At 37.9% G+C, this 24,743-nt stretch overlaps 1 protein-coding gene across 1 annotated transcript in view; it reads right to left on the reverse strand.

Moving 5' to 3' along the window:
* Positions 1 to 999: 999 nt before the first annotated feature.
* The window catches only part of TRMT9B (tRNA methyltransferase 9B (putative)), a 105,207-nt gene continuing 81,463 nt past the window's right edge, over positions 1,000 to 24,743 (reverse strand). The window contains exons 4-6 of the mRNA XM_066316953.1: positions 8,767 to 8,921; positions 5,690 to 5,863; positions 1,000 to 2,917 (exon numbers count right to left, since the gene is read on the reverse strand). Of these exons, the coding sequence (XP_066173050.1) occupies positions 1,878 to 2,917; positions 5,690 to 5,863; positions 8,767 to 8,921 (1,369 nt within the window). The 3' untranslated portion in view covers positions 1,000 to 1,877. The remainder of the gene's footprint in view (positions 2,918 to 5,689; positions 5,864 to 8,766; positions 8,922 to 24,743) is intronic.

Consider the following 24,743-nt stretch of genomic DNA (forward strand, 5'->3'; position numbering starts at 1 on the left):
TGCAGCCCCTCAGCCAGGAGCAGCTGGACCCAGTGGGAATATTGCCCATTTTCTGAAGTATGGCTCATACACAGCAACTGAAAGCCACAGCCCCAGGCTGGATTGAAAGCAACACTTAGATTACAGTGGAATGGTATTTCAGAAGGCTCAAATGTATGTATGGTTCTTTGGCCACATTTTTAGTTTCAAAGGCCTATGGTACAGATCCAGGAAGGAGAAAGTATAAGGATCCTAAGCTGTGAGGAACACAGAAATGATTGCTTGAAGACATTGCTCCAGTAAATAAATCTATGATATATTACCATCTAATTAACAGCTGGAAAGCTACATCAAAAAATACTCAATACCATCAATGTTTTCTACTGAACAATCCCAAATCCACCTACTCGTGCAGCATAGACTAGAAAAGCTTGGCATTTCACTCCTATTGCCTTGTACTCAAAGCTACTTGCTCAACAATAGGGCAGATATCTTAATTACATAGCTCTTTAAAACTGCTGTAACAAAAGGGGTTTGGGGGTTCTATTTTTTTTTTTTTTTGGGGGGGGGGTGGGGTGGTAAAGGGGGAAATCTGCAGCTCCATTAAAGGTCAGGAAATCACAGCAGCTGAAGATGTGCCCTGCACTGCAACTTCTGACTATGAACTAAGCCTAGGAATGGAGTAGCTCTGTGCTAATGAGGCAATTAGCATCTTTTGGCCTTGCCTCTGTTGCAGTTCCACTACTGATCTTCTGAAGACAGGTGCTTTTTATCCCCAGCACTATAAACTGCTACAATCTACTATGGATGGATAGTGATGGTATATCTTGGAGGGAACAGGAAAATTGTGTGAACAATCTATTATCACTTAGGTCTCAAAAGATTCATTTAAACTTCACAAGGCAAGAATTTGTATTTTATGTGCAAACTGGGTTTATCCTCATCCTGTCTACATTATTTAATACACTGTTAATATACATTCTCATGTCTGTGAACAAGGAAAGTAAATATGACAGCTGACCAGATATGCATCGGATTTTTATTAATTTAATCTTAGCTTCCCAGGCTTATCAAAAAGATATATGGATTTCAAGGATTTGATATTTTAGAACTTTACATAATCCTCACACTCTCACAAATCCCTCTGACTTTTATATACACATAACAAATGAAAAACTGCAGCAGAGGAAATTAAAATAAGGTTTTTGTGAGAGCTAACACATAAAACTTCACCTGCACCTGAGAAATAAACTGAACTATTTTTAAAACCAAAGTGAAAAATACTGTCCAAAATCTGTGCTGTCGTTTGCTCCTGCATACAAACATCCAATGACAGGATATGCACAGCTTGTTTGGTACACAGTTTTTTGCCCATTAATAACTCTACTCCCAGCTAAAGACCACACTTGCTCCCAGTTCTGCAGCATGAACTCTACCAGTGTACAGTCAAGTATAATTTTAGACATAGTGTCTATGTCTCATTTATAGGACTTCAAGAACAGGGAGCAATGTAACAAACTTCTGGCATCTGAAGAACAAAGACCAGACTTTCCACTGAGAGGATATTTCTCATAAAAGATGCCCTGATCCTTGTTTTATAAAAAGCTTTATTTCTCAATAGAAAAGTATCTTTTAAAACACAATTGTTTGCTAAGAGCAATATAAAACTCTGCAGTTATAACTTCATAAAAGTTTACCAAAACATAAATATTATCTAGCACTTACATTCCTATATACAGACTTTGCATTAGCTAGTTAAATAGTTGAGAGAAAATAACTCAAAAATGAATGGCACACAACTACAAGATTCAAATTCCATGTCACACTGCACAATCACAGTAACACAAGGAAGAGCTTAAAATCCTCAGTCACTGGATTCTGCTTTGTTCTCTTTATAGCTACGTTCCTCTTCTCTCTGCAATAATGCACCAGTTTCCATGGTCATAGCAGGAAGAAAGTATCTGAAGCTCAGGCACATTCTCTTCCACCAGAGAACACAGCTCCCCTTCCCGAAAAACATGGTAATAACGCATGAAGGCCTTTGTATCCAGCACAGCATCAGTCTGGTCCCCAACAGACACTGCTGAATCCAAAGCTGAGTCAGTGGAGTCAGTTGTTGAAGTTCTTTTGAAAAACTTGCTGGCATCAGGCTTACCAGCACCATCTTTATCACAACCACAGATGTGGTCCCTGTCTTCCACTGGGCCATTGATAAAGGAAGTTTTGTCCCCCTTGCTTGGAGCTACACTTTGGTGTTCTCCATTTAAACTTAAATCCTTCAGTGCATCTGTGGCTGGCGACCACTGTGGTTTTTTGAGAGCCAGGCTTTCCACAAACACATCATCATCATCCTCTAAACCTCGCTCATTTAACAGTGCCCCAGGGTGACCTAAATCCAAGCTGCAGTGTCGAGAATGTTGAATGGGCACGGCGCTGTTCGCCCACACTCCTTCGTGTTTCAGGTGCTTCATTTTGTCACTTTGTTTTCTCAGGGCTGATTCATCAAGGGACCTGGAGAAAAACCACGAGCGGAAAGATCTTCCTAGAGCACTGTAAAACCTGTTCTCTTCCTCAGAAATTTTCATGCAGCAGGCTCTGGGTAAGCAATGGTCCATGTCGCGGGAATGTTTTGGATCCGTTTCTGGCTGCAGATTGTTTTGGTAGCTGCACTCAGAGATGACAAGCTGTGCAGGATGTATGTCTTGGCCTTTTGGAGTATGGACAAACTCACCCTTATCTCCAGATGGATTTGATTCTGAAAAACGGCGTGAGCACAAAGCCTTGTTCCATGGAACAAACACATCTTGTTTCTCAAAGCGACGATTCTTTTGTTCCATAGCCCAAACGTAAATCATTATTTGGCCTCCAGATGTCAATATCCTCGCCATTTCCTTTATTGCTTTGATTCTTCTTTGTTTGGTTGAGAAATGATGTATCACTGTGAAAAAAAAAAGAAAGGTGTTATGTGTTAAATGTTAGTAAGGACAAAGCATTTTTATCTTCAACCTGTTCTACATGTTCAGTCATTTCAGTTCCCTTATTCCAAATTATCACTTGCTGCAAGTCAGCGACAGCACTGAATTTATAGGTACCACAATGGAAGTTTACCACACAATGTTCTCCTTCATGATTATGTTCAATGGATAAAACCAGTAAAATCTAAAAGAAGGAAAATAATCTCACCCCAAAAAAGGGATTCAAGAAAAGTCAGAAAACGCTGGAGGTTTCTGTTTCTCTGTATAATCTATAACACATTAGAACATGGCAAGGTTTCACTTAAATGCCTGTCCTTTAGGTGAGTTAGGTAGTATCAAGGTCACTTTAGGTTTTGGCACAATGTTCAGACTTATCTTATTGAAAATAGAAAATCTTTTCACCATGTAACAAATACAACAAAACGTAATATCAGTAAAAAAAGTACTTTGGACTTTTATATCAGCATATTGCAAGAGATCTGGTAAGAAAAATTAGACAAATATTTGCCATTGTTTAAATTTTGTCAAATTAAATTTAATTTTTGTAAAAAAGAATGTTTACATTGCATGTCTCAGCATTTTCATTTTTTTAAATCTTTTTTTTACATTATGTTATGCTCGTAAAAATAATGTCAAATTTAAAATAAAACTTTTGATCACTGTATTTGGATTTTCTTTCCAGGACAATTTCCACATTTTCAATTTTCATTCCAATGTGAAATGATACTACATTTCAAGATTTCTACATTATTTCTATCCTCCTATTCACCTGGAGTACAAATGAGCCAATTTTAACAGCCAGAGGACAGCTAAGCATACTATTTCCTCTCTAAACTCTCAGAGGCATTAACTTGTACTGGGCTTGGACACATTGGTCATCTATATGTCACCAGTACTAGATTTGATTTAGCAATGTAAAGAGGACTGATTGCATAATTTGTTTCAAGTGGACTTGGAGCCAGCCACTTTTACATGAAAAACATTTAATCTACCCACAGAACACAGACAATAGAGTATGTTCTTAGCTGAAAACATTTTGCAATAAATTCAGAAAAATTTGATTATTTGTGCCGCTTGACAGTAGCCAATTCTAGTTGTAAAAACTGTGTTAGTTCAACACTGCAGTTATGAAAAGTGCATCCAAATAGCCCTGTCTTTATTCAAAACAGTGATTGAATTACCAAGGGGAAAAAAATGTAGCTTTATGATCACAAGCCAAGAAAAGCATTCTTGGCAGTTAACAAGGCTCTCACAAGCTACTGAGAATACAAAATAGACAACTCTGAGAAGAGTTTCCCATCTATGCAGTCAGTGTTTGTTTCCAGGTACTCCTGACCTCAAAGACTCTTTTCTCAAACTTAAAAAAAAAATTAAAAAATCAATTTTTGTTTTTGCACAGGATAGGGAGAAGGGAACTGATATTTTCTTTTACTGAAGTTAGGTCATACATCACCAGAATCTCCTGCAAAATTTTATCAAAACTGACAGAGATAGCATACACATACAAGGTTGATTTACCAGAAAGAAATGACAACCAACAGAATCTGTGCAAACTCTCTAATGAGTTAAATATTCCTTCAGGTTAGAATCACTCTGGTGGTTCTGCAGAAAAATCAATCCTATAAACATGATTATACCAGCAAAAACAAGAAGAGTACTTGACTAAGAATATAAATACTTCTTTTTCTCTGTAATAGGATAAAAACCACTTTATTTAGAATTAAATGGACACAGGCATACCATGTCTCTATTCAAGAGGGATTAAAATCCATTATTGATAAATGCACTGAAATAGCAAGTGAACTTTTAAACTTTTCAGGCTTATAATTGCTATAAACACTAGACAGGTATGCCATCCTTCAGAGTCAGCTAATCTGATAAGCACTGAAATTATGCTGTGAGACCTAAAATGTGGGTAGGGCTCACTGGTTAACTAGCCAACATGAAACCAAAGCAATATAATGACTGTTTGTGTATTAGTCACCCTTTCCTTCCACCTGTTTATGTGAACATTTTAAAATAAATTTCTATCACATTTCAAGCAGTTGGTTGATTGCTATCAATAATAATTATCATGTCTTGTACTTTTGCTGATGCATTAAAAATCCGTGGAAGAAGCTCAATCAAGACTAGAGCTAAAAATCTAGACCATAACTGGGTACTCTAACTACTTTTTATCCACACTTTGCAAATTATACTTCTCAAATGATGAGCAGTATTTTCAAAAAGAGAGGTCAGAAGAGTTAAATGTCTGGTCATTTTAGACAACAAGCACTTGTATGACCCTGAGTTCTTATGAGTAATCTGAATTTCAATAAATCTAACACATAATAGTTAACCTGAGTTCCAAGTTCTTCTGTGAAGTTTTCATTTCAATGTATTTGCTGATCAAAACAGATCCTATGGAGAAACCAAGAGTTTGTCTTGAGCATCTAATATGTTTAAACTTTGAAGCAGCCGTGTTTAGATTAGTTTTCACTTGTTTAAAATGCATGCTGGAAGGAAATCATTTCTCTACCACATATAAAAAAAAAGTGATATGCATATTTCCTTGGTCAACAGTGCCTCTTGAGTAATGGGAGTTTTGTTTTTTTTCATATTGACTACATTAATTTTAGTTTTATTTCCTGTGATTCTAAGGAGCTGTTTCAAAACGGAAATGAAGCCACATGGAAAGAAAAGAACACTCAGAAATTCTCATTTTCTGGGGTCAGAATTCAGGTACGTTGTCTTACCTCCAATCGAAATGACTGCATTGAAGCACTGATCCCTAAAGGGAAGGTTGAGGTTGTCACACACCAGAACTTCATCACCTTTCTTCCTTGCAATTTCTACCAGTCCTTCACAGTAATCACAGCCCAGGTTATACACTTGACTGTTGACACTGAGATACTTCCCAGTTCCACAACCTAAAGAAAAGGACACTACATCAGAAGTCATATATTCCAAACATTTGCTCTCCCTCCCAAAGCAGTGACAGTAACATGAGGACTTTCCTAATCCTACATTTTCCTGGAAAACAAGATGAGGGTTTGTGCCAACCAGCCTAACTGCTGCAGTGTTCACTTGGACTGTTGAAATTTTATGTTCACACTATTAGGATTGTAACAGTACCAACACCTCCAACAAAAATATTCATTATGAAGCTCTGTACAATAGCAGGTTATCTGTATTGCTGGGGGGAACAAGGAGAAGTGCAGGTAGGAGGAGGAAAGAATGGTCCTCTGCAGGCACTGCTGTAAATCTTTGAGAATAAAAACCCAACCATGGTGCTTCACACCGAGCCTTTATCTAGGCTGGTATATCCCATTACCAGCAATGAGCATAAATGGGATTAAACCCAGGAGAGGGGAAGAAAAGGATAAGCATTAAGGCCCCTTTCCCCAGTACCATTCCAGCTTCCAACTACTTTCTGTTCAGGGGATTCCCTGAAGCCAGTGTGTTATGTCTTTTCAGTGATCTGCAACAGATCTCTTCCCTTTGCTTAATCCCCTGCAGTACTTCTCCAGTGCATCACATTTCTCTCCAAGAAGTCCTAAACCATAAATGCCACTGACACAGAGTGGAAATTTTTTACTTCAGATACAGACTCAAAAATAACCATAAATCATAAAAGTTCTTTTCATATTGCAGGCACTTCCTCTTTTTCCTTTGTGCCAATGCATTATAACCCATGTAAGTGTAATGAACTGTTCCAGAATGTCTTCCACCTCAAAGTCTGTCTTCTCAAGGCCTGTGCTGTACCAAATTGAAATCTTTCAGAGGATCCCTCAATGCCTTATGCATAACAAACACTTTTCTAAATTATACTGGGAGCCATTCACAGCAGCTCTGGGTCACTAGTGAGGAATCATTTCTGAAAGTTGACAGCCAAGCAACAGGGTAGCAGCTTGGCAAAGAGAATCATCTGAGTATTGGTAATTCAATTTAAAGGCCTGGAGATATCTTTAGAAACATCACTGCTTCTTGCAGCACTGCTGCTCTCGGTGATGTTAATGTGCACCATTATCTGGAGAGACAGCACAGGAACTATTGCAGAACAGAACAACACTTCAGGGGTGAAGAAGAGCATATTTCTCAGCTAAAAGCAAGCACTACTCTTTGAAGTAACACTTGAGAGAAACAGAAAATACTAATATTGCTAATGCAGCTCAAGGAATATATGCAATAATAATACATTGCATGTTACGTTGCTCTGCATGTTAGAAAACTACAAATTTTAAAAATTTTTATAAGTTATTATTCATTATTGTGTTTGCAGAGAAACACATTTATTCATTTATTATTCATCATTAATTTGGAAGATTCAGTTGCTTAATACATGGCTTTTGGTGAAGTGCTTTTTAATGACTGTGAGTCTTTGGAAGTACAGGGTCCTCTCTGGAATGAAGCTAAATAGTGTCAATAATCCCAGCATTCTAAAAATCTACATTTACCAGAGATTCCCTTTCAACAGAATCATGAGGAAGGTGAATTCCTTCATGAATCAACAATGGCCAAGCTATTTTCATGTGTTTTGATCAGTGAAAAGTGGTAAGGCAAATAGACAAAACAATATTACACTAAAAGATAGTATTAAACTGAAAAATTATATTACCAATTAAAGATCTCATTTTGAAAATTTTAGTGCTGCTCTAGTGCAACTCCACCTGAAATAAATGCCCAAAGTAAACACAGTAGTCAGATTCCTGTAGATCTTATTAAACCTCATAAAAGAAGATACCTTGTGTGCCTTAATGGGAGTTTTCTTATTGGCAGCTGTAAGGATTGATCTTCCCTCCAGAGGAGACTGCAACAGCAGTCCTTAAGCTCTCAGCAGTCACTGCTGATAAAGCCTCAAAGAACTTCAGCTAAGATACAAATTAATTCTATTAAAGTGGCAACAATTTTGGCTGAGAAGTAGCAATCTAACTCTCAGTTGAGTGAGTGTATGCCATAGGATATTTCCTGAGATTACTAGTGACAACGGTGCAGACATATAAAAATAGTTACATATTCAAAATAACATCAATCAAGTATTTTTGGTGTAGTGCTCAACAGCAGCAGGAGAACTACATATTATCTTCTGAATACAGCCTACAGCATATTCAAATGTTTTTCTCTTATAGAATAAAGTAGATGCATAATTTATTGTGCACATTTGTTAAACACTGCTGTGTAAAATTATTTTATTAGTTTAAACAGTATGGAAAACACAATTATGCAAATGAGCATTTGTTTTGCAATAATATGCTGCATAGGACTGAAGTCATATTGCAAGCAAAGGAAACATGCCAGCATCTGGATACCCCCAGATAGTCTGCAGCAGCAACAGAAAATCCAGGTATAAATATTACATATAGGGAAGACAATGCCATAGCAGGAAAATGAGGTTTTGGTGTCTGTACTTAGGATCATAGGGAGATTCTCAGATTTATTTTTTTGTTAAATATTTTTTAATAGCAATCACATCAGATTTCTATTAATAAAAAGCCTTGCTAGGAGGAGCTTTACAACAAATGAAAACCCAATAAACTGCAGACTGGTATTACATAAACCAAGTGATCTAAAGAAACTGAAATATTAAATAAATGGGTTATTAACATATTTTTTTTTTCAAAAGGGCTCCAGGGGAATGACAGACCATTAAGTCATTTGGGCTACAACTTAGCACTTAAAAGAAATGGTATACGGCATCTAGCACGGGGCACTTAAAAACAATTTTAAAACAGATTGAAACAAGTGAAAAAACACACTTGATCTGAAGGCTAAATATGATTTACAGATAGAAGCCTATAAACAATCTTTCATGGCAGCTCCAAGAATGGCTTACCTATATCAACCACGAGGCTGCCAGGCTTTTGTTCCAGCAGAAAGTTCCGAACCCGAGGCCACGCTTTGGTCTGCAGGTCACTGAAGTAGGCAGCTGTGTTTTCATACACACTGTGCACGTGCTGCTTTTCCAGCTGGGTAGCCTCATGTTCCATCCTGAAAACACAGTGAAGATTAGGGATAACAAAACACAAACTGTCACAGCGTAGACTTGACATTTCATAGCCATGCATAACTCAGGACCTTGTACGTTTATATTCGTAAAAATATTATGTTCATCTAACAGCCATATTTATAAAATAGTCTTTACTCAAAGGATCTGATTTTATTTCATGAAAGAAAAAATGTGAATGTATCGTTTTCCCTGTGAAGCATTATGTAACTGCACATGTCTATGCAATAACAGGCACATTCCCAAGTTCACCAATACAGTAAAAGCTCATGTGGTGCAAAAGAAAGCCTGTACTCAGTGAAAGTGCAGAATGGTTATAGAATCATAGACTCATTTAGCTTGGAAAGACCTTTACAATCATCAGTCCAATCAGTTGCGAACAGGATTTTAAGAATCAGCTTTCCTGTTGTTGCTAATGTGAATACAAAACCTACTGATATGTTACTTGAAATACAGCCTGGTCCCTGAAATCTAGGCCCCTAAATCATGTATAAGTGGTTTATCAGCCCTCTAGAAGTGATCAGTTTGCTGAAGTTTTTCCACAACAAAACCTCGATTTCCCTATTTCTACTCCACCACCTTCAGTCTCAGCACAGTATTTTAGTTTAGTGATTTGAGAAGTAGCATCTTCTTAGATTTCAGCTATTACCCCTAAGCTCAGGTAGAACACCAGGTGGATGCAGACACTGAATCCCTTCATATAGAATCTACATCTTCCTTAAAGTTTGTTCTCACCCAAGGGCCAACCAGGTCAGGTTGGTGTATCTGATGGAGGCTGATGAGATTATATTTCAAAGAGTTAAGGTATTCTTCAAACTAATTTAAACAGCCTGTTTATTTGGGATATATTTCTTCCCATTATTAAAACAAAGTTTATTCAATTGCCCAAGAACTCAACAGAGATTAAAGCCTGTTTCTAGAAATCCAACAGTCTAAGCAATGTATTATCAAGATACATTTATAAAAGTGAGTCCTTTGACTGCATTTGAAAAGGTCAGAAGCAAAGACTTTAATTTAGTTTCCTTGATTTTCAAATAATATACATTTAGGAACCATAATAAAAATTTCTTCTACCTGTCACTTTTAGTATAGAAATACTTTAGTATAAAAAAAGATGAGAATATATGAGAAATTATGATACCTATGAGAAAAAAACCCCATTTTTTTAATGTTTGTGTAATAAATAATGTGAGCTGTCACTGCAACTGTTCTACAGACACAATCTGCCCCACACCTGTCCTACAAAAACAATTCTTTTAATTTAAAAAATGGGAGTTAATCCCAGTGACCAAAAAAATATGTACTTCAAGTGTGTATGAATGTTTACAGAAGAATGTAAGGCTCAACCCATTTCACTGCTACTGTGTAAGAGGTAGGGACAAATTGTTAACAATTTAAAAAGTCTATTCTGACTGTAGTATCTATGAATATCTCGCTTCAAAACATTTATGTTCAATATTTTCACAATCCTTACTTTATCTTTTTTCTACAGTCCACAATTTTCCTTTATCCTGCATTAGCTCACCTTTTACTAGATGAATATACATACATACATAAAAATTAAATTCAGAAACACTATAGTACATTGCTAATAGGCAATGTAATTTTCAAATTCATTGAAGAGTGAAAAGCTGTAACAGACTGAACAAGAGAAGCAACACAGACTTGAAATTATATTACATGTGCCAGAAGCTACTCAATTAGAACTTTTTTCTCAGAATACATTTCAAGTTATGTTGTCACATAGAATGGGTTAGTTGCAGTAATTTCAAGTAAGTATTCCTTAGAGTCAAAAGCCCAATCTTTTGTTTTTATTTGACCCTTAAATGAAATTAATTAGGTGTTTCATGTCTCCAGTTACCTTTTTTCTCTGCTTCTAAACATACTCTGTTTGGTTGTTCAACTGCCTAGGAGTCTTCTATTTATAAGCAGCAATTCCAAAGACTAACAATCATTTATTTCATTGCCTGAAAAGCTCCTAGCTCTAATTTATATTTCATGTTTAGTTACTATGTGGTGCAGTGTATCCAAGTGCTTTCTTTTATCTTTCCACTTGAAGCTCTTTGTTCAATCTTTGCAGTTCTTAAAAAAAACCCTGAAAAGGCAGAATGTTTTCAATCATTCATACTGAATTCCAAATGCTGTTGTTTTTTTTTTTTTTTCTCTATTTTCCTAAAATGTCTACATTGAATTCCAACACAGACTGAGATCTGGCTTGGTTTCCTATTGAATCCAAGAACCATTAAGTTCTTCCTTTAATTTTCTCATTCACTGAACTGGTACTGAGTCTTCAGCTACACAGGACATGCTGGTGACATGCATTACAACACAGCATTAGAGGATGTTATTTTTAGATATCCCTAATAAATATTGCCAAGAAAATAACTTGGTTATAACAGAATAATGGTAGTATACTAAAAGACAAATTATTCCATGCACCATTTTGTAACAATTTCCATTCCTGCTGATTGTTATATTTGGCAAATAATTAAGGCACATGATGAAATCAAACTTGCCAATTCAATTCTGCAGTCAAGATCCATAATGCTATCAGGTTTTACTTTGCAGCACAGCAGGAAATGTCCCAGCAATTAACCTCTTCATTTCAATATTTAAAAAATGCAAGGAACCTGTGGAGTGCGCCCACACCTGCAGCTGTACCACTTTCACACAAGTATATCCTCACAAAAAACCCACAGAAACTTAGACCAATGTAACTTTATAAGCCAAATTCAATGCCCCTATTTCTCTTTCTGAACAAAAACAACTTCTTTGCTTTGAAAGTAACAGCCAGTGTCTCTGTCGGACATGAATTGTAGAAAATGTTCATTTCCTCCAACTTCTGGATTTAACTTCCTGGATAATTAGAAAGCCTGTTTTGCAAAGCAGGTAATGAAAATCTGCCCAGAAATCCCACTGCTTTAGCATCTGCTCCAGTTCTCATTTAAGCTACCCAGAAGCAGAAGGTGTAATTACGGACACTTTTCCCATGCTCAATTCTTTTTTTCTCTTGTGCTTCTGCTCCTCTTGAAGGGCTCATGCAGAGGCTTGGAGCAGAGATGGGAATGTGCAGCAAATTGTCACTGAGCTGTTCAGTCACTCAGCAGCAAGTCTTGCCAAGTCCCCAAAATGTGAATGCAGCTCAACAAACATCCACCTCCAGCAAAGAAACAGCTTGGATAAAAACTGAAGAGCGGGATTCTCTTCCCTTTCAGTGCTTCCTGAGCATCCTCCTGGTGGTTTGTCCAACAGGCCCCTGTTGCAGCTGATCTATTAAATGAGGAAAACTGGAGGAAAACTGTATTTTCAATTCTGCTGAATTTGCAGAGAAATGGATCACCAGTCCATTGTATGTAACTGTGGTACATGAACAAATTGTTTGAAAGTAAGTAGGCTGTAGTCCACTGACTTTTTCCTACACTGCTCTTTTCCCTCTTTGTTAAAAAAACCCCAAACCAACCAACCAAACCAAACAAAAAAAGAAAAAAAAAAAAAAAAAAAAAAAAAAAAAAAAAAAAACACTAAAATATTACAGCTTCCAAGAAGGGAAAAGGAATTGTACAAACACCATATATATTTTCATAGCTATATATCTCACTAAGAGTTCTCTCACTCTAAGGTAATTTAATTTCTTCCCTTTCCATTAACATTCTGCAACCTTTTAGATAATTAACTTTTCAAGGATACTGCTTTAACAAAAGTCATGTTGCTTGGATCTTTTTTATCCCTGCTGAAGTAAGAAATGTTTCAGCGTGACCTTGAAATGAAAACAATGAAAACGAATAACCCCCATTTCCAGCATTTTTAAAAAATCATATTTGGGTTTGTTTTGTTTTTTGTTTTGTTTTTTTGGAGGGGAAACATGTTTAAATTTTTCTTGTTGATTTTGAAAGCATTTCATTTACAAGGCTGACTAATGGTATTAAATACCTCCTCCTCCTTAAGGGGATAAAATACTTGCTGGCTCCCATATGCCTGGGGTGTCCTGAAAATGAAGCACAGGAGGAAGTGTTCAGTCCAAAAACACTGCCTCTACCACAGTTTACCAAAAATCTTTTCATGTTTACCTGCATTTCTAAATCACTTTCAGGCCTTCTCACCTTCCTCAAGTTATCTCCTCCCAGTCACCTACGATTTTCATCTTCCATCGTCTTTTCATTTATGACACCTTCCTCCATCTCCTTTAGCATGTGCTATGTCAGCACAACTATTTAACTTGATAAAATACTGCATAATGCTGTGAAGTCTTGACCTGGCTCATGTTCAGCTCCTCCTTGCCTTTATATCCAGGCCAAACACAATACCTGCTATACGTCACAAAGCCTTTGTCAATGGCCTCTTGAAACCACCCTGCAATTTTCCTGCATTGCTCCTATTTGTCCTGAAATCAATTGCTCTTGATTAATTTGCTCCACAGGCCTTCCTTGTCTTTTTTTCTTGCAACTGCTTATTTTCTCTAACCCTTGGATGAGCAGCATGAATTCACTCAGTTTGGTGCAAGATTTGAGCCTATTAATGAGGACCCCTCTTAGATACACTCTTTTTCACATGCTGATGGGAACTCTCAATGTCATTTTGGGTAAAAAGAACTGCTTCCAAGATCTAGGAAATTCAGCACAGTTGTGTCTCTCTTCGTTGCCACAGCAACATAAATCTTGATTACACATGCAACTCCAGCTATGGATGCAATAACCCAATTAATTGCTTAAATGGAACGGGATAAACCACAAGGGTTAGGTCTACACCCTCTCTCCATGTGCACTTGTGCCTGTTACTAACACCTAAGTAAAAGGTGGAGCAATCAATTTGTATTTCTCCCTTCATCTCTAGAATAGGGAGAATCACCTATTCAGTGAGAAATGTACCCAGTTCACTTCCAAAACTTATCAGTCTTTTTAGTCAAATACAGGTGGCCATGGAAAACGAAGTGTACCACCCTAGTGGATTATCAACCACAGTAGTTTTTCCCATGCAAAGACAAAAATCCAATTCACAGCAAAACATCACTGCAGCCCTTCTCAAAAGCAAACCTATGATTTCTTTATCAGAACTTTTCCCACCCTTGGAATTGAACTTATAAATCATAGCAGCAACTTCCATTCTGATTGACAGTGATCTCTCCTTTCAACAATGCAGACTAGAAACTTGTCTATCCAAACATACCAAATGGCTTCCAGATATTAACCATTAAGCAAAGCTGTATTAGTAAACAAATGATGATGAAACAAAATCTGCAATGAACTAACTTAGCAAGAGGATACAATAGGAGATGATTTGCTTACATAAGGCTAACAGCTCCAGTAATTAATTTCAACCACGCATGAACCATTATAATCCCATGAAAGTGCACAGCCTGAAATCAGAGCAAGGGGAGCTCCATGCAGCATTACTAAAACCTTTTTGAGCTGAAATCCTGATTCAAAACCCTTCCTCCAGTAAAATTTGGGAAGTTCTGAAATGAAAATTAAAGAGCCGGGACACATTTGACAAGAACCACTGTTAGCTGAAACACTAATTGTGAAATGAGCAGTTTAAAGTCATTTCATTGATTGAAATGAAGCTACTATCACTGTATTTTTTTCTTACTAAAATACATAGAATTTTGTCCCAGCAAAACATTAAAAGGACTGAGACTGCTCTTACAAGATCTTGGACAAAATAAGCTTATAGTTTGAGCTCTAGTAATTCAAAATGACAGTCATTCACTGTTGCATTTATTTTCTTAGCTTTATTTTCCAGTTCAGACAAAAATTAGTACTATTCACTGCACATTCTTTGACCAGTTAATCATTTAATATTCCCCTTGCTGTTTTGCATTTAGGGTCATAGTCTATGTACCTGAAACGCTGCACTGTAAACAGATTTATTTTCACTAAGTACATAAACTCTATTCTGTAGATAGGTAACATTCTGCTAAATGAAAATGCACAAACATGGACCCTTGGCCATTAAAAAAATCCTGAGAGGAGGAACATACTCATGCAGAAGCTTCACAGTCCCTTTATGTGTCTGTTCATCTTTACTATCACATCAAAACTCACAAATCACCTCCCAGCACAGAGTCCCTTCCTACTGGAGTCCCACCCAGTTCAAACCCATGATGCTGGATGTTCACGGATGTGGGTCTTCAGATCCTGCACAGAAACACTCTATATAGACATCAGAGAAGTGAGGCCAAGAACAACTTTGGCCTAATAAGCAGGAAGGAAAGTCTACTAGTGCTGAAAAGAGCAAATAGGTTTTTCTTCTCCACTATTCCTATTATTTGCCACCAGGTGCCAATACATCACTGACAAAGGGATATGAACTTAGGGAGAGAATAGGTCTGGGGCTTTTAATTTCAGGGTTTTCTCAACAACTAGCCTAATAAACAGTACATAGGGAACTGATTGTACTGGTCTCAGATTAGACAGTCTTGGAGCCACAAGAAATTAGTTTTGACAAACTGTGGATGATGTGTATACAATCCCTGGTCTCATCATATTCCAGTAAAAAAAATTTGGGACAGTTGTATTAGATTTTAGAAATTATAGTACAGTTGGTACCATTTTGAAGAGGGTATTTGAAGCGCAGTCATCAAAATTCGCTGTCATACTGGAAGGATACCCTGAGCAAACCTGTCCAGAAACATGCTTTGCACATTCCTCAATAATTTCTTTGTATGATACTTGCAGACAGACCAAATCATCAGGGTTCAAATGAACTGGACAATGGTATCCAGAAATCAAATGTTTAAACAGATCAAAAAAGCCAAAGAGCAAAGCATTACTTTTCGATGAGAATAACCAATTACACAAAGACTGAAGGAGGCAGGATGGGATGACTGGCAAAAGCTCTACAGAAGTGGATCTGGACTGTGTAACATTTCACAGACTTAACACCATACATGCCATGTTGTTATGCTCGTTTTAGCAACATACTGTCGCCAAAAAAAATCAGGATCAGCACACAAAAATAAGGCAGATACCTGCAAGTTACATAAAATTTTCCTTCTCCTACATTCAGCACTGCTGGCATACCAGGTTGAACATTATGTTCAACTCCAAGCAAGAATAAAATAGGAGAGAACCATTATGAGATACTGTATATATCTAAGAGATCAGAAATCACATGAATCCTGCGATTTATGTATAAATAAATACATAAATAAATAAACGAGGAAAGAAATTTGTTTCAAAGTGTTGGTCCAGAATGACAGAGGACCATCTCATAACAAGAAGGGCTGTTGCAAAGTGGAGGTAAATACCTGTTTACCAAAACTGAAGGGCAGACAACAGACAGTAACTTAAGCTACGAGGAAGATATGGATAGGACACTTTAAACAAAAGAAGATGAACAGAAAAACACTGAAAATGACTGTGGACTAGGTAGGACATGGAGCCTCCACTAATGAGGTGTTAAAAATCTATGCCAGTTAAGTACTTGTCAGGAAATACTCTGTGCCCTGCACCAGCATCTCAAAGCCTCTGGCCACGCCAATCTGCCCATAAACTTTCAAAACAGCTGATTCTTCTCCTTGGTCACTGTATGTGTCAAACATTTGTATACAATCATCATATCTCCTCATTTTCCATCCGTTAAGCAAACATGAACTATTTAGTACTTTTCATCTTCCCTGACGAATCAGTCAAGGTGGTCTTTTACAAGTACTGCTGTCATTCTAAGTATCCTCTCCATATGTTTTGATTCTTTAGGCCAAGGGATATTTGATTCCTGAAATGTCATTCTACAGTTCCGGAATGATATCTTTTTTTAATTTCTTTTGTTTCCTCGCACTCTGGGTTTCTATTTAGAGTACTATTTTCAGCTGGATTAGTTTTAATTTATGTAGTATAAATCTCCTTTTTTTCAGTCACAGAGCTCATCACTGCTGGTGCTTACATGGTACTTGGTGTAATACACAAAACCTCCCCATTTAAAATGATTTAAAAACTGACTTAAGACAGTCAATTACTTGAAAACATCTTCTGCTGCAATCTCAGAGACGGAAAGACAAGTAGCACATTATCAAATAAGATCTCAAATGGAGGCTACCTTTGATCTCAAGATGAGATATAAAATGTTGTAGAATCAATTACAGTAATTACAGAACTACTAAGTGGTTTCTCTTGATACACTTTATTAACTACGCTTGATTACCATGTTTATTACAACCGAACATATAATTTCCTATCTTAAAATATTCATATACAAGGGTATTCAGTGTTCAGCAAAATACAGTTTTAGAAGAGCAGATCTTGTAGTAGGTACTAAGTTACCTCAATAGATGACTACTTGAATGAAATCAAAGTCAGTATGACTTTTTTTTAACCTACAAAATTAAAAAATCTGACTGATACACTTTTTTTTTTTGTGAGTTTTAGTTATAGGAAGTCACGTATTTCTATTTTATTTCTCAAAAAAGAAAAGGTATGTCTTTGACACTAGTGCTTAGAAGCGCCATCAGTACTCTCTAATAGTAACTGGGTGCTTAAGCAGCTGACAAAGGCTCCTGAAGATACACCAGTAATCCTGTCAGGGTTCAGATTTAGACCCAGACACAGAAAAAACTGCATTATATTGTTACTAAAAGGTTAAGGCATAACCCTCTGTGAAGTGTCTGTCACCAGCAGCTTCTTCCAGTGGTAACTGTTGTAGACTGAGCAGTGTGAAGGCCTGGTGATCCTGTAAAATCCTTAGAAAAGGTCCTTCATTTTCCTAAATCACCAAACCTACACTCAAAGATTATTTCATTTTAAGTGCATTACAGTAGGAGCGACACCTATTTAGATATCTTGTTATTTCTAAGCCTTCTTATTTAAAGATGAGCAAGGCCTTTGAAAAAACACAATTTTTACTCATCAGCAGGGAAAGGAAAGGCTCCCTGAGGGAGCTGAAATTTCATATCAACACTACTAAAGTTCTCTGTTTGGAAAATATTTTAATCCCATGGCCTTTTTAGGTGTAATTTTTTTCTTAAAATCAGGAAATTATTGTATGACAGGGAAAAAAAAGCTAATACCTACAAACATCAATATAAGGAGCATCAAAAGAAATATTAGCTTAGAAGAAATTTAGGCTGTAAGCAATTAACTTCTCTGAAATTATTACACGTTGATATGAATGTAAAGTTTTCTTCAAAATGGAATATTTTTCTACAGCTAAGCACAAACCAAGTTATACAGTGTCCTTCATGAACTGTGTTCTGCTAACTTTTCTGAGGAAAAAAAAAAATCTGCCAGGATTCTGTGTCACATGAGTTTAAGTCAGTTATATAAAGCCTGGCCATGACATAAGCATTTATCTTATTTTTCAACACTTAGACTCTTTTTCTCCCAGTCACTCAGCTGATATTTCTACGTCCATTGATGAGGGTACATACATCATTTTTGAAGTACCGGTGTCTTTATCGTTCAGTATTTCATGTAAAAATTATTTCATGATCATACAGAAGTCTGGAATAGTTTTTTAATCTCTTTAATTTTTATAAATTTAAGAGACATGTAGCCCTCAGGCCATGGTTTTCTGTCACACAGGAGTATTCTGTTACTATCACTACCTATAAACTGGCCCACGTAGGTCCTGGTGCTGCAAAGACACAGACATCTGCTTTACTTTATGCTGTAAATCACCTTACTGACCTCAGGTAACCTATAAATAATAATTAAAGGAGGAATTTGCAAATGATATTTTTCAAGACCGACCTTTACACTGTTCCTACTGTCCCACATTCTGATTCATCCATCCAGAAGGGACGGCAGAATACGTGCAAATCTGAGAGTTTTCAGGAGAAGCGTTTATCCCTTGATGTAGGGCTGATTTCAAACTCTGCTTCAGAGACATGGTCTATAAATAGCAGATATTACTGAAATAAATATATTTATGTACTAGACTGAAAGCAAATTACTCAAATGAAGTCCATTAAGGGGCACAAAAAAAAAAAAAAATCCTGAAAGGACCAGTTCTGTTGCTCATGGAGAGGCTGCTGAAGGTTTTCCTTATCTCTTTCTCGAGTTTCATGCACAAAAATCATCAACTCCAGCAGCACGCTTCACCTGAACAACTCTATCAGCAAAGAATGTCATCCTGGCACTACGTCAACACAGCAGGGCTGCTGAATTCTGCCCGAAATTCTTTGCAAAAGAAAAGGCACGGGTGAGCTGAGTCCCTGAGCTCTCTGGCTGCTCCCCCACTGATGCTCAGTGGGAATGAAAATCCCTTTACAAACATTCATTAAGCAGCGAACGCTCTGCAATGCTGAGAGCTCTGTGTGGAGGCAATACCTCAGCATTTAGGATTCTCTAGGAAAAGAAAATAATTATGAATTGTTACGGCTTAGGATTGCTCCAGGTCATTGCTCAGGTCTGTCTGCCAATGCTCAGTGCGTACTCAATTTTTAACTAATCGGGGGACCACGGAGAAACTTACTATTGCCGTGGTAAATTTTCCCCCTACGTTTAGTAAAAACTCCCCTCCCTAGATGCTACACCAAATCCAGCGCCAGCATCCACACGCCTGTTCCCTGCAACCCGCGGCTCCATCCCATTACAATGTGACATGGGGAGCGGGGGACACGGCACGTGGGTAAGGAAATTTAGTTAAATCCCCCGCAGCGGTTTTTACAGCTATCGTCTCCATCTGCCAAAAAAAAAAAAAAAAATTAAAAAAAAAAAAAAAAAAAAAAGGAAAGAAAGAAAAAAAAAATGCACCGCGACGCCTTTTTTTTTTTTTTTTTTTTTTTTTTTTTTTTTTTTTGGCTGGGGTGAGGCTGGAGTAGGTTTGCTTTTTTTTAATTTTTATTTTTATTTTTTTTTTACGCTTTCCCTACCGCTAGCTTTATTCTTACCCCCCGACGAGGCCAGCCCGGGGAGGAGCGGAGTGCTCTCCGCATCCCCTCCGCGCCCACCTTCCCTTCCCTTCCCTTCCCTCCGTTCCCTGCCGCTGCCCGCGCCGTGCTCACCTGCTCCCGCGGGGCGCCGGCGGCTCCATGCCCGTGCCGGGGGCGGTGTTCGGCCTCAGGGGCCGTGCCGGGCTGTGCCGAGCCGTGCCGAGCCGAGCCGGGCTGAGCCGAGCCGTGCCGAGCCGGGCCGGACCGGGCCGGACCGCGGGGCCCCCGGCGGAGCGGCGCGGAGGGGAGCCGGAGCCCTCCCCGCACCTCTCCGCCGGGGCCAGCCCCTGATCCCTCACTTCCCCGCTAGCCGGGAGGAGGCGGAGTAAGGCAAGAAAAAAAAAAAGAAAAAAGGGCTGGGTTATCAATTCCCTGTTAACTCTTCTCCTTGCGGTGTCGTCTGGTCCCTTTTGGGCGTCTGCGGCGAGGAGGGTGGTGCTGATGGAGATGATGGTGGCGAGGGGATGCTCCGTCAGGGTGCGGGGAGCAGCGGGGTCCCCGAGCTCCTCCAAACCGAGCTCCTCTAAACCGAGCTCCTCCAAACCGAGCTCCTCTAAACCGAGCTCCTCCAAACCGAGCTCCTCTAAACCGAGCTCCTCTAAACCGAGCTCCTCTAAACCGAGCTCCTCCAAACCGAGCTCCTCTAAACCGAGCTCCTCCAAACCGAGCTCCTCTAAACCGAGCTCCTCCAAACCGAGCTCCTCTAAACCGAGCTCCTCCAAACCGAGCTCCTCCAAACCGAGCTCCTCTAAACCCAGGTTGATGGCAGCCGTGCTGCCTGCTGATGGTAAAACCAGCCAAGGAAGATTAGCCCTTGCTCGTTTAAAGGTTTAGCACAAAGCTAACCTTTGCAACCAGGTCCCGTCTGCAAGTCTTCAAATCCCGTGACTCTTGAGAGTGGATAGATTTTTATCCCCCCACTCCTGCGCTGATTCCTATTAAAGCTGTCTAAAAATGGCAGGTTGTTTTTGTACTTTCATGTATTTACGGGTTTTTATTAGACAAGTACACAAAACCCCAGCCATGCACCAGGACCCTGACACAATTATCACTGTAAACATGAGCTAAAGAGATAGTCCTGTCCCAAAAACTTATAAATTATGTATAAGAGATTACAGATAAAGAAGAAAGCAATGAAACAATAGCAGCCAGTATGACAGGCAGGGAACTCAGCACAAAGTACTGAATGTAGTGAACTATTTACTCTTACAGGTAGTCTTCTGCTCAAATCATTTTTAAGACACCCAAAGAGAGGATTATGAGGAATGTGACTGTGTATTGATGGGATTTTCAAGACTGACAAAATTACTCAAGAAAAAGCATTCCCTTTATTTTGACAATCCCACCTGAACGAAAAGATTCAGGGGATGATTATAAGAACAAGATGAGAATAAGCATCCTGAAAACCCATAAACCTAATATTCTATTACATGTACCAAAGCCATGGAGTAATGATGAAACGCTTGGTCTTCATTATGAAGGAATTCAACAGCTAGATCATAACCAACATTCTTAACAGCTTCAAAGAGCTTTGACTAATTTCTAAGACATAAATGTCCTTTCCAAACATTGTGTTGACTTGTCCCTGTTATGCCATACTTCCATGTACACTCTGCTAATTTAATTCTGTAATGTAGTGTCAGCTAAATCAGCGCAGACAAATTAGGGTGTGCCATTCCCAAAATCTTTTTTTGGAAGATGATGCCATTTATGCCTCATTCTTCCTTCAGTGTGAATTCCATCTTATGTTATTTGTTAACATAAATATTTACTTATTTTAAAAGCTCTTCAGTTTGAAATAACTGCCTCAAATCCAACCTTCTGAGAAAGAGATTCTGATGTAGACCCATAAAACTCTGCTGTGGGGAATTTTTTTCCCTTACCACCTAATCTTTCCTGGATGGTTCTTAAAACTACAATTATGTATCAGTCCTCTGATAGATTCTCTCCAGAATTTCTGATTCTGATGCACTTAAAATAGATGTTAGTCCTGTAGCTTAATACACTTTTAGAAAAAAACAAAACTACCCTCATTTTTATTAAGGTTAACCCAAACCCAACATTTATTAAGGTCTCATCATGGTCTCATCATACAAATTTAGGCAGAATGAAAATAGAATACCTTTCCCTTTGGAATACTATGCATCTACAATTACATAATAAACTGCTGCCTATAGCAACCCCTCCTCCCTAAACAATTAAAATACCTCATTAAAATCATTTTTTTCTATATTAAAAAGGATTTAGGTCACTACATTAAATGACCAAACATTGGGAAAGCCAGAAGGCTGCCCATGAAACCTTAATTCAGACCTCTTCTGCCTTGCAACTCTGTACTTAATTATAAGTTTGTCTGCAAAATACCAGGCTCCATTTGGAACATTTGAAATTTGTAGTGGCAAGCATGTGAGACTCGCTAATTTGGTTGCCTCTTACATTCCCATTCATTTATCCCTTTATTTTCCAGCATCTCTTTTCAGCTCATCCCTTATCATCTCTCATCTGGAGATTGTTCTTTCCCTGGTCTGTCTGAAACCTTTACCCTTAGATAACCTTTTGAAGTCAATCAGGTAAAGGTTTTACCACAGGGTTACAGCAATTGCTAATTATTCTTTCAAAGGTTATTTGTGACTTTTCTCCAAAGGTTAGGGAAAAAAAAAATAAAGGAGTAAAGGAGTAAAAACAAAGGAAAACAGAGAAGGAAACTCAAGGAAATTTAAGTTTCCAGGTTGAAGAAGTAGGGAAATAAGGAATCGAGGTCAGTCTTCATGATATCATAGAGCTTGCTTATTACAAAGGATCAGCTCTCAAATTACAAGCTTCACAAAGAGACAGTTGTACTTGAAAGCAAAAGGAGGAATTAAGTTGCCTGGTGCCTTGGAGGGGAAGGATCATGCTGTATTTATAAATAAGGCTGCAGTGTCTCAGTAGACATCCTGGAAAACTGATGATTTTTTTTTAAACTTGTGACAAAAACTCTCCTTTATGTCTGCTTCCATTGAAAGAAGGCCTCATCAGTCAAAGACATTGTTTCCTCTCTACAATAAGTTTTACAAAGAATAAACATCTTTGAGAGGCTTATTTTCTATGCAGATGCTTTAGAGGTAGTCTTGAGTTAGTGACTTACACCTTTGGTTGGTGAATTTGGTCTTTACAAAGAATTATAATGTTACTGTTGTTTTAAAAAGTTTTCCACCAGAACTAACAATAGATGGAAGCAGTGGTGTTTGTGATAGTGAATGAAAAGCAGTAGTTCCACTTAGTGGGAAATAATATTCTTTAGCAGCAACTATTTGATTATTTTTTCTGGAGCATGAAAATTCGAAGAAAATTTGGGCTAGAAAAACCATGCTATTTCCCAAATGAAATGGGGTCTCTAAAGGCTTAACTTTCCCACTGAAATTGAGTGTAAGCATATTTTGTTTACCTGGCGATCTCAATATCACAAAAGTCAAATTTTCAAAAGAAGTTGCTAAAAATGGTAGTTGCTGTCCTGAGTGCTTCAGTCTTTAGGGACCTCTTCCCTTTCCCAAAAATAATCTTTGCAATCACTGGCAATAGAAACTTGCTTTCCTAAATAAAATTTACATTCTTTGCTTCTCATTTGCTTCCAGGAGTTTTAATAATAAAATAAAAAAAAATCCTCAAAATTTTGATAATCCTGTGTGCTGAGCCATGCTGGAAGGGTATAATGGATTATACTTTGACTGGGAAGAAAGCAGAACAAATTTACTGAAAGTAAGTCATGTTACAGTCCAGTAAAATTAAACACTCATGGCTTCAGGAGCTGTGCAGGTATTTTTTTTTTCCATAGGCTTACTGTGCAGTCAAACTTGTATCATGAGGGATTTTTAATGTGTGACCTTCATAGCCTACCATGCAGAGCTGCTGTGGGGATTAACTGGTTAAGATTTGTAAAGTGCTTTGAAGATTATGAGGCATTAAGTTGCACAAGTGCTAAGCACTATTATTTAATACTTAAGTACAACCAAGCTTTACAAGACAAGTCATGTTCACCTCACTAGAAAGAGTCTTTGTGATTTCTTTGTGATGGCAAGAGGGAAAGCAAGCAGAACTGACCACAAAAGAGGGAAATTTCTTTTTTGTTTCACTATCAGAAACTAAAGTGAGATAAAACTGCAGTGGTATTGCAGAAAGATTAGTTGAAAAAGAAGTATTATGAAATGCAATGATAGAAATCCACATAAAAATGCAGGGCTCCTGAACATGCCAGTACTGTCATTTTTACTACATCCTATCTTGCCCAAGTAGATCCACAGGCTATTCTCCAGGAAGCAGAACTCCAAACCCCATACCTTTAAATGGACCAAATTTATCAGCTGAAAATGTTGCCAAGTAGGGATGAGTAAAATTTGTACATTGGTAAGTTATACTTGATACGTATTTTAGCTTATTTAAGTCAAAATTTTGGAAGAAAGACGAACACAGACTGTTGTCTTTATTAATCAGATTGGGAACATCTTGTGCTGATACAATTGCTTTGTTGGGTTTAATTTTGATGTAAACCTTCCCCTTTCTTGTTTTGTAACGTCAGTTTTCAGCAGCAAGAAGTCATTGGGACTTTCTGTGGCAGCAAAGGAACAAAGTATTTGTTAATAAAATAACAATGCAAAACAGGACAATATGACATAATTTTGCACCTAAGTGTCCTGGAGATAGTGTTTCAGGACTGCTGACAGGCACATTCTGTAGAGGTTAAGGTGGCATATTGTTGGACCCTGAGCTGCATCCCAGCATCCTGAAGTCACAAAGATCTTATTTGGCATGCACAGAAGGAGAGTTGGGTTTATTCACCTTACAAGGACTAATTATGATTCAATGGAAGTGTCTTTTCAGGACAAAGCACTTAGAACTTGGATTTCTTGCCTCTGCAAAAGTGCTGCGGACATTTCACAAGGACATCTTTTCAATATATGCA

The sequence above is a fragment of the Sylvia atricapilla genome, chromosome 4 (assembly GCF_009819655.1).
Source record: "Sylvia atricapilla isolate bSylAtr1 chromosome 4, bSylAtr1.pri, whole genome shotgun sequence".
In the NCBI taxonomy this organism is placed as follows: domain Eukaryota; kingdom Metazoa; phylum Chordata; class Aves; order Passeriformes; family Sylviidae; genus Sylvia; species Sylvia atricapilla.